The 11,890-nt window shown below is 43.7% G+C and overlaps 1 protein-coding gene across 1 annotated transcript; it reads left to right on the top strand.

The window, feature by feature from the left end:
• Positions 1 to 580: 580 nt before the first annotated feature.
• LOC109238919 lies at positions 581 to 3,603 on the top strand. The gene is made up of 3 exons (XM_019405416.1): positions 581 to 849; positions 2,654 to 2,765; positions 3,268 to 3,603. Exons 1-3 carry the CDS (start codon positions 581 to 583, stop codon positions 3,601 to 3,603), a joined length of 717 nt encoding a protein of 238 aa, XP_019260961.1.
• Positions 3,604 to 11,890: the final 8,287 nt, after the last annotated feature.

Genomic DNA, 11,890 nt, shown 5'->3' with positions numbered 1-11,890 from the left:
CCCAAAAAGGACGGAAAGATCAGAATATGTTGTGTGGATTACTGGGATCTTAACAAACCTAGTCCATAGGACGATTTCCCCTTACCAAATATCCATATTCTCATCGACAAGTGTGCGAAGAACGAACCGCAGTCGTTTGTGGATTGTTTTGCTGTATACCATCAAATCCTAATGCACGAGAATGATGAAGAGAAGATAACTTTCACCACACTTTGGGGAGTCTACTGTTATAGGGTTATGCCGTTCGATCTTAAGAACACCGGCGCCACCTACATGAGAGCCATGACAACCCTCTTTCACGACATGATTCATAAGGAGATTGAAGTGTATTGGATGATGTCATCATAAAATCTCGAAAGAGTTCAGAGCATTAGGACAACCTGAGGAAAATTTTCGAACGCCTGCGAAGGTACAATTTGAAGCTGAATCCAGCAAAGTGCACGTTAGGAGTCCCTGCTGGAAAACCATTGGGTTTTATCGTAAGCAGGAAAGAGGTGAATTACCACCATCAAAAAGCAAGAAAGATGTCATGAAATTATTGGAAAGATTTAATTACATCAGTCGCTTCATAACCCAGTCCATGGTAATCTTTGAACCCATTTTCAAATTGTTAAAGAAGGATGTTGCCACAAAATGGATGGAGGAGTGCCAGAAAGCTTTCGACAAAATCAAAGAGTATCTATCAAACCCGCCAGTGCTGGTTCCCCCGGAACCATGGAAACCATTTTTGCTCTATTTGTCAGTCTTGGACAATGCCTTCGGCTGCATATTGGGACAGCATGACGAAACCAGGAGAAAGGAGCAGGCCAGCTACTACTTAAGCAAGAAGTTCACACCATGCGAGGCCAAGTACACTTTCATAGAATGCACTTGTTGTGCTCTGACTTGGATTGCTCATAAGCTAAGGCATTACATGTGTCACGCCCCAAAATCCGAGGAGTGCGACCGGCGCTCAACCAAGTAAACCCGACCGAGCAAGCCTGTTAGGTCTCACTCTACCCAGACTAACTCATGAATAAATAGGAGATGGACTCCATTAATCAAATTCTATAAACATATCACAAACGATTTCCATTTTCATTTTCATTAGCAACTTTATTCGCCACATTAAAGGTATTACAAGTTTTATACATCATTGCCAAACATCAATATTTCTATTTTAAATTCCCATGCCCGACACTACCCACAACCTGTCTACGGAGCCTCTAAATAAAACTAAAGAATAATATGGAAATGCTGGCACCAAGGCTCCGGCTATACCTTACACAAATACCAAAATAGACTCTGGAGAAAAAGTGGCATGAGCCACGCAGGGCCTCGAGAGGAAAGGGGCTCACCAATACAGCCGACGGAAAGTGGATGAGGTCTCAAGAACAACAACAAATCTCAAGGACAACAATAACAATTCTTCAAGGAATAGCAGCACAATTCACAAAGGATTTTCAGTACCATCAATGCCTATTTCCATCTTTTTCAACAGCCCAATGTACAATTTATGTCACAACGATAGTTTCCCACATCAAGCCACACATGATATTACCACAGTTGTTTCAATTGCACCAATTACGATTCCTTTCCATCACTTGTTTCACGGTTCTTACCACATAACACATTCACAATCACAACTTGGTTTATTGCCATCTACTTGCACTATCTTATCGGAAGACTTAACCAACAACGTTCAAGGCACATTAATCAGAAGAATTCACAAATAGTTCATACAAGTAAACACCTACTTCCATGTCGACATCTTCAAGCTCTTACAACCTTTGCACATAACAAGATAGGCACATCAAATCACTTCTCACAATCACATGTAACTTGGTGGTATGGAAATCAACTAAGGCAATCAATTCACATATTTTCATACAAGGTACACATACCGTATGCTCGTCACAACAAGGGGATTCTACAAGAGTCAGAGTTCGCCATACATACCTCGTTTAAGCTTTCCTTATGTTACTACGACGCTTCGGAAATTCTAGCAATCCCAATCTACATGAGACATGACAAAATAGAACACAAATTAGGAAGGTATTCATGGTTTCAACTCATTTGAGCATTTTATCGAACACTAGTTGAGCATCTTGATTTTTAATCTCTTTTACAAGACTTCCTTCATTCCCCAACCCTTTATTTATTTATTTATATACATCAATCTTCCCACAAGCCTAATTTGTACATACATGTGTACATAATACTATTACCCCAAGAATCATACCTCAATAACCCATCTTACAATCTCTACAATACCAACACAACCTAGGTTAGGCACCTAGGGCTTCCAATCACTATCCCATGAGTTACAATACTTAATCCATACTCATATTTCCATAATAACTCCATATGTGTAAGTCTAAGGTGTAGGATTTACCTTTTTGGAAGAAATCTTGCGAAACCCTTCTTTGGGTTCTTAAAAGAATTTCTTGAAAAATCTAAGTGTTTATTTGAATATTTCATCAATATTAGTGTATAAATGATGGACTTTCACACCAAGATCATAAGGATTACTTGCCTTGAAGATGGGAGGGGTTGGAGGTCTTGGTAGGATGAAGAAATCTTGCCAAATTCGAGCTTGAATGACAAAAATGAAGGAAAGGTGATACCCCCTTCGGTTTTTACACTGACCAGGGGTATTTTAGACATTTTACAGGTTCCCCCGCGGTCCACGGCGTTCCACCGCGGTCCACCTCGCGGTTCCAGGCAGGAAGCCTTGCGGTCCACCCCGCGGCCGCGCGCCTGGGCGCGCTGGTGACGCATGTCCAGTAAAATGGTCATAACTTTCTGTATACACCTCCAAATAACAAACGGTTTGATGCGTCGGAAACTAGACTCAAAGAGCTTTAATTTGATAGGTTGTGCATCCCACAACTCCTCATATACACGAACATATGCTCGTCCAAAGTATGGACTAGTGCAAGCTCATTTGAAATTTTAGCCTATTATGAACTTTTCCAATTTTTCTTAGACTTAGGCCTTTCCTTGGACCCCAAATTACTTACCATAAGACTTATACACATATTTACCAAATCTAATTGATGTACACCATGTTAATAGCACATAAATATATTATAATAAGCCTATGTGACACCACGAAATCCTAAACTACTTAGCGAAACGGGGCCTTACAACATGTCAGCATACACCACGCATCTGATATCTCGGCTCGACCCCCTCAAGTACATTTTTCAGAAGCCAATGCTTGCCGGGAAGCTAGCTAAGCAGCAAATTCTCCTCAGCGAATTTGGCATTGTGTACATAACATAGAAGGCTATCAAAGGACAAGATTTAGCCGACCACCTCGCCGAGAATCCAGTGGATGGGGATTACGAACCACTAACCACGTATTTCCTCGATGAAGAAGTACTATTTGTTGGGGAAGATATTGCAGAGTTATACCCTGGGTGGAGGATGTTTTCCGATGGAGCAACAAACTTAAAAGGAGTCGGGATTGTTGCAGTCTTGATTTCAGAATCTAGACAACACTATCCAGCATCGGCGAAGATAAGATTCACTTGTACCAATAATATGGCTAAATACGAGGCATGCATCCTTGGAATGAGAATGGCAGTCGACATGAACATCAAAGAACTTTGGACATAGGAGATTCTGATTTGTTGATCCACCAAGTCCAAGGATAATGGTCAACTAAGAATGTCAAGATATTGACGTACCTGCACTACGTGAAGGAGCTGTGCAATATGTTCCCAAAGATTGAGTTCAAACACGTCCCCATAACTCAAAACGAGTTCGCCGACGCCCTTGCGACCTTATCATCTATGATTCAGCATTCAGAAAAGAGCTACATCGACCCTATCGAGATAGAAATCAAGGATCAACATACCTATTGCTTCCATGTGAATGAAGAGCCAGATGGTAAACCTTGGTATAACGACATCAAGAAGTTCCTTGCGAACCAGGAGTTCCTAGAAAATACTACTAATGGTCAAAAGCGAGCCCTTAGGTGGTTGGCAACCCACTTTTTCCTCAACGGGGAAGACTTACATAGGAGGACCACAAACTTAGGTTTGCTGAAGATGTGTAGATGTCGCTAAAGTAACCAAAATGTTAGAAGAAATACATGTAGGGACGTGCGGACCCCACATGAACAGGTTCATGTTAGCCAAAAAGATTTTGAGAGCTGGATACTTTTGGATGACTTTGGAAAGAGACAACATCCGCTATGTGCAGAAGTGTCACCAATGCCAGATTCTTGGAGATTTCATCCGGGTTCCACCAAATGAGTTAAATATAATGGGTTCACCCTAGCCTTTCGCCGCCTAGGGCATGGATGTGATAGGAACCATAGAGCCTACAATGTTAAACAGACATCATTTTATTTTGGTAGCCATCAACTATTTCACCAAATGGGTCGAGGCATTTACTTACAAGGTCGTCACAAAGAAGGTGGTGGCAGATTTTGTCCGAAATAACATCGTTTGCATATTTGGGATATCAGAGTCCATCATCACTGACAATGCCATAATGTCACAACCCGAATTTTCCACCCTCGGGAGTCGTGATCGCGCCTACTAGTGAAAGCTAGGCAAGCCAACCATTTGTATTATTTACCTTTTTCCCATTTTAATCCTGTAACAATTAAGAACCAACATCATATAAACAACGGAATTAATAAGCGGAAGACTGAAATGTAATATTATAATAATGATACCAATACCAATCCATAACATAAACTACCCAGAACTGGTGTCACAATTTCACAGACTATCTAAGAATACTACAAATAAAGGTCTGAAAGATTAATACAACGTTGTCACTTAAATACATGAAGAAACAGAATGAAAAGATAGAAGGAGACGCCAAGACCTGCAGACGCCTGCAGGACTACCTCGGGTCGCCTGATGAACTGGAAGTAGCAACCTCACTGCGGTCCGAAAGTTACAGTACCAGGATCTGCACAAAAGAGTGTAGAGTGTAGTATCAGCACAACCGACCCCATATGCTGGTAAGTGCCTAGTCTAACCTCGGCGAAGTAGTGACGAGGCTAGGACCAGACTACCAAATAAACCTGTGTAGTTGAATCATATACAGCGGAAAATAAAGGCAGATATTTACAATTAAAGATGGGAGGGGAAAAGCATGCTGCGGGGAGTATCAGATAACAACAGAATACCAGAGAGGAATGTAAAGAAGCAGAAATTCAATTGCTAACAAGAATAAGAGAAACAAACACAGTATTCTAACAAGAATAAGAGAAACAAACACATTATTCACTTTCATCTCTTTCTTGTTGTAGGCGTGCAACCCGATCCCATTTCAAATATCTTGTTGCAGGCGTGCAACCCGATCCCATTTCATATATCTTGTTGCATGCATGCAACCCGATCCCATTTCATATATCTTGTTGCAGGCGAGCAACCCGATCCCATTTCATATATCTTGTTGCAGGCGTGCAACCTGCTCCTATTTCATATATCTTGTTGCAGGCATGCAACCCGCTCCCATTTCATATATCTTGTTGCAGGCGTGCAACCTGCTCCCATTTCATATATTACCGTGGCGGCATGCCACCCGATCCCATATACAATTCAACATCAGTCATAAGAAGAATCACGGCAAGGGAACAAGAGTATGACAACAACATCCCGACAAGGGAGACAACATCATAAACAATAACATCCCGGCAAGGGAGACAATGTCATAAACAATAACATCCCGGCAAGGGAACCAACAATGGTAGTCATCATATTAGGCATGAATAAATCACTACGGAGTCATGACAATTACAATACTAGACTCACGGGCATGCTTGACAACGACGTATAGATACTCATCACCATGCCTATACGTCGTACCCCATAATAAACACATAGCAAATAAGACACAACTCCTAATCCCTCAAGCTAAGGTTAGACCAAACACTTACCTTGATGCCACGAACACAATTCGAGCCTCAACTACCATTTTACCTCTTGTTTCCACCACCAACTCGCTTGTATCTAGCCATAATTTAATTAATACCATTAATAAATACTAAATGAATCAATTCTAATGCATGAAAATGGGTTTTCAAATGTTTTCCCCAGAATGTCAAAAATCGACCCCCGGGCCCGCTTGGTCCAAACCCGAAATTCGGACCATAACCCGATTACCCATTCACCCATGAACTCAAATATATAATTTGTTTTGAAATCGGACCTCAAATCGAGGTCCAAATACCCAAAATTTGAAAATCATAAGTTCTACCCAAAATTCCCTATTCCACCATGAAAACCCTGGATTCTAGGATGAAATCTTGTAAAAAGAAGTTAAGGAGTGAAAGAAATGAGTTTAAAATCACTTACTTGTATTTTGGGGAAGAAAGAGTGTTTGAAAAATCGCCCCTTATGTTTTAGGTTTCTGAAAATGGAAAAATAACTGAAAGGTCCCGTTTATATACCCCTCTCAGACCCTCACTGCGGACCGCATAAAAAGGATTGCGGCCGCGGAGCTCCACTGCGGACCGCAAAATATCGAGCGCGGCCGCCAAGGCTTGGCCTTGCTCACCGCGCACCGCATAAATCCCACCGCGGTCGCGAGAAATCACTGCGGACCGCAAAGCCGTGTTTAGAGACCTGCAACTTCTCTGAACCTGCAACAGTTATTTTCCAAGTCTAAATGCACTCTGTGGCCTATCCAATACTCACTCGAGCCCTCGGGGCTCCAAACCAAACATGCACGCAAGTCCAAAAACATCATACGGACTTGCTCGTGCGGTCAAATCATCAAAATAATATCAATAACTATGAATTTAGCATCAAAATCAAAGAAAAATCTCATGAACTCTAAAGTTCAAATTTTAACAACCAGTGGTCCGATTCACGTCATTTCAAGTCCGTTTATTACCAAATTTTACAGGCTGAACTTAAATCACATATATGACCTGTACCGCGCTCCAGAACCAAAATACGGGCCCGACACCATCAAATTCAATTACATACAAATTTCCAGAAACTCTATGAATTTCAGTCAAAGAATTTTCTTCAAAAATTCATTTTTCGGGCGTGGGACCTCAGAATTTGATTCCGGGCATACGCCCAAGTCCCATATTTTACTACGGACCCTCCGGGACCGTCAAATCACGGGTCCAGGTCTGTTTATCCAAAATGTTGACCAAAGTCAACCTAAATACATTTTAAAAGCAAAATTTATCATTTTTCATAGATTTTCACATAATGGCTTTCCGGATACACGTCTGGACTGTGCACGCAAATCGAGGTAAGACAAAAAGGAGGTTTTAAAGCCTCAAAACACAGAATTTAATTCTAAAATAAGTAGTGATGACCTTTTAGGTCATCACATTATCCACCTCTAAAACAACTGTTCGTCCTCGAATGGACAAAAGAAGGAAGTACCTGAGTCGGAGAAAGATAGGTATAACGGCTCCGCATATCGAACTCGGACTCCCAAGTCGATGCCTCAACATACTGACCTCTCCACTGAACACGAACAGAAGGGAAACTCTTCGATCTTAACTGACAAACCTGCCGGTCTAGAATAGCTACCGGCTCCTCCTCATATGACAAGTCCTTGTTCAACTAGACAGTGCTGAAATCTAACACATGGGATGGATCGCCGTGATACTTCCGAAGCATGAACACATGAAACACTGGATGCACGGCTGATAAACTCGGCGGCAACGCAAGTCTGTAAGCCACCTCTCCCACTCGATAAAGAATCTCAAACGGGCCAATAAATCTAGGGCTAAGCTTGCCCCTCTTACCAAATCTCATCACGCCCTTCACAGGCGACACCCGAAGCAACACCCGCTCGCCGACCATGAATGCTATATCCCGAACCTTACGGTCGGCATAACTCTTTTGCCTGGACTAAGCTATATAAAGCCTATCCTAAATGATCCTGACCTTGTCCAAGGCATCCTGTACTAGATCTGTACCCAACAACCGAGCCTCTCCCGACTCAAACCACCCAACCGGCGACCGACACCACCTACCATATAAAGCCTCAAAAGAGCCATCTGAATGCTCGACTGGTAACTGTTGTTGTAGGCAAACTTCGCTAAAGGCAAAATCTTATCCCACGAGCCTCCAAAGTTAACAAAACAAGCTCGAAGCATATCCTCCAAAATTTGAATAGTACGCTCGGACTACCCGTCCATTTGAGGATGAAATGTTGTGCTCAGCTCGACCCGCGTGACCAACTCACGCTTAACTGCCCTCCAGAAACGTGAGGTAAATTTCATACCCCGGTCAGAGATGATACACACGGGCAAACCATGAAGACGAACAATCTCCCGGACATATATCTCAGCTAACCTCTAGAAGAATAGGAGACTCCTATAGGAATGAAATGTGCTGACTTGGTCAGCCAATCAACAATAACCCATACTGCATCGAACTTCCTCTGAGTCCGTGGGAGTCCAAAAACAAAATCCATAGTGATACGCTCCCACTTCCACTCAGGAATCTCAATCTGCTGGAACAAACCCCTAGGTCTCTAATGCTCGTACTTTACCTGCTGACAATTCAAACACCGAGCCACATGTGCAACAATATCCTTCTTCATCCTCCTCCACCAATAATGGTGCCGCAAATCCTAATACCTCTTAGCGGCGCCCGGATGAATAGAGTATCGGGAACTATGGGCCTCCTTAAAAATCAACTCTCAAAGTCCATCCACATTAGCCACACAAACTCGACCATGCAGCCTCAAAACTTCATCATCTCCAACTGTAACCTGATTGGCACTTCTGTGCCGCACTGTGTTCTTGAGAACACACAAATAAGGATCATCACACTTCCGATATCGGATGTGCTCAAATAATGAAGAACGAGCGACGGTGCAAGCTAACACACGGCTGGGCTCGGAGACATCCAACCTCACGAACTGATTGGCCAAAGCCTGAAATATATGCAAGACTGCCCATACTGGCCGACTTCCTACTCAAAGCATCGGCCACCACTTTGGCCTTTCGCGGATGGTATAAGATGGTGACATCATAGTCTTTCAGTAGCTCCAACCACCTTCTTTGCCTCAAATTTAGCTCTTTCTGCTTGATCAAGTATTGCAAACTCTTGTGATCCGTTAACACCTCGCATGACACACCATAGAGATAATACCTCCAAATCTTCAACGTATGAACAATTGCTGCTAACTCCAAATCATGAACCGGATAGTTCTTCTCACGAATCTTCAACTGACGCGAAGCATAAGCAATGACCTTGCTATCCTGTATCAACACTGCACCAAGTCCAATACGAGATGCATCACAATAAACTGTATATGACCCTGAACCTGTGGGCAAAACCAACAACGGCACCGTAGTTAAAGCTGTCTTGGGCTTCTTAAAGCTTGCCTCACACTCGTCCGACCACCTGAACTGGGCACCCTTCTAGGTCAACCTGGTCATCGGGGCTGCAATAGATGAAAACCCCTCCACAAACCGACGGTAATAGCCCGCCAAACCCAAGAAACTCTGGATCTCTGTAGCTGATGCGAGTCGAGGCCAGTTCTTGACTGCCTCTATCTTCTTTGGATCCACCCGAATACCCTCTGTTGATACAATGTGGCCCAAGAATGCAACTGAACTCAACCAAAACACTCACTTTGAAAACTTAGCGTACAACTGACTATCCCTCAAAGTCTAAAGAACGAATCGAAGATGCTGCTCGTGCTTCTCCCGGCTGCGGGAATAGATCAAAATATCGTCAATGAAGACAATCATGAAGGAATCCGAATAAGGCCTAAACACTCGGTTCATCAAATCCATGAAAGCTGCTGGGGAATTTGTCAACCCGAATGACATCACCAAGAACTCACAATGCCCGTACCAAGTGCGGAAAGTTGTCTTAGGGACATTGGATGCCCTAATCCTCAACTGATGCTAGCTAGATCTCAGGTCGATCTTAGAAAACACTTGGGCACCCTGAAGCTGGTCAAATAAATCGTCAATCCTCGGCAATGGGTACTAATTCTTGATTGTGACCTTGTTCAATTGCCGGTAATCTATACACATCCTCATCGATCCGTGTTTCTTCTTAACAAATAACACCGGCGCACCCCAAGGCGAGACATTAGTCCTAATAAAGCCCTTATCAAGCAAGTCTTGCAACTGCTCCTTTAATTCTTTCAACTCAGGTGGGGCCATACGATACGGTGGAATAGAAATGGGTTGAGTGCCCAGAGCCAAATCAATGCAGAAGTCAATATCCCTGTCGGGTTGCATACCCGACAGGTCTGAAAGGAAAACCTCAGGAAACTCACGAACCATGGGCACAGAATCCATAGAAGGAACCTCGGTGCTAGAATCACAAATATACGCCAAATAGGCCAAACATCCCTTATCGACCATACGCCGAGCCTTCACATATGAGATAACCCTATGGGTAGAGTGACTAGGAGTCCCTCTCCACTCAAGACGAGGTAAACCCGGCAAGGCTAAGGTTACAGTCTTGGCATGGCAGTCCAAGATAACGTGGTAAGGTGATAACCAGTCTATCCCCAATATGACATCAAAATCAACCATGTCTAGAAGTAATAAGTCTACTCGGGTCTCAAGACCCCCAATCACCACTATACAAGAACAATGGACACGATCTACCACAATAGAATCACCCACCGATGTAGACACATATACAGGAGCACTCAAAGAATCACTAGGCATGACCAGATACGGTGCAAAATAAGATGACACATAGGAGTATGTAGATCCTGGATCAAATAGAACTGAAGTATCTCTACTACCAACCAGAATAGTACATGTGATAAGTGCATCGGAAGCCTCAGCCTCAGGCCTAGCTAGAAGAGCATAACATCGGGGCTGGGCCCCACCACTCTGAACTACTTCCTTGGGATGGCCTCCTGCTGGCTGGCCTCCACCTCTAGCAGCCTGAGCTCCACCTCTAATACCTCTACCTCCACCTCTAGAACCCCTACCTCCACCTCTAGCTGGCAGAGCAGGCGGTGGAACACTTAGTGCCTGAACCATGGCACGGAACCCTAGTGCTAAGAACTGCTCGGTGCTCGAGGGCAAAATCTAGCAATATACCTCATGTTGCGACAAGTAAAACAGGCCCTCGGCTGCTGGGGCTGACTACCCTAAAAACTCTGAAGCGGAGGTGCACTGATAGGAGCTGGTGGTGCACTATAGGACTGTTGATCATAATACTGCATTTGAGAACCACGGCCACCTGAAGCACTATGAGAAACCGGAACTGCTAACTGAAAAGGCCTAGGAGGATGGCCTCTACCAAAAGAATCCCTACCTCCAGACGAGGCATCACTGGATCTTCCTGAATGATGAGGCCTCTTGTCAGACCCCTGACCACTCCCCTGTGATAGAACCATCTCAACTCTCCTGGCCACATTGGTCGCCTCCTGAAAAGAAATCTCAATCCCTGTCTCCTTAGCCATCTGCAATCGAATAGGCTGAATGATTCCCTCAATGAACCTCCTCACTCTCTCTCTCTCTCTATCTCAGTGGGAAGTATAAGAAGAGCATGACGGGCCAAGTCAATAAATCTGGTCTCGTACTGAGTAACAGTCATAGAATCTTGCTGGAGACGCTCAAACTGCCTCTGATAATTCTCCCTCTAAGTGATAGGAAGAAACTTCTCCAGAAATAGCTGAGAAAACTGATCCCAAGTCAAAGCTGGTAACCCAACTGGTCTAGCCAAACAATAATCTCTCCACCAAGTCTTGGCGGATCCAGATAAGCAAAAAGCAGCAAAGTCGACCCCATTGGTCTCCACTATCCTCATGTTCCTGAGAACCTCATGACAACGGTCTAAATAATCCCGGGGATCCTCAGAAGATGCACCGCTATAAGTGGTAGTGAAGAGCTTGGTGAACCAATCCAATCTCCACAAGGCATCAGCAGACATAGCTACTCCATCACCGGTCTAACCTACCCCACTCGGCTGAACTGTTC

Source organism: Nicotiana attenuata, unplaced genomic scaffold (assembly GCF_001879085.1).
Source record: "Nicotiana attenuata strain UT unplaced genomic scaffold, NIATTr2, whole genome shotgun sequence".
Lineage (NCBI taxonomy): Eukaryota > Viridiplantae > Streptophyta > Magnoliopsida > Solanales > Solanaceae > Nicotiana > Nicotiana attenuata.
Note: the sequence above shows the minus strand (reverse complement) of the source record. Positions and strands in the feature narration are given on the sequence as shown.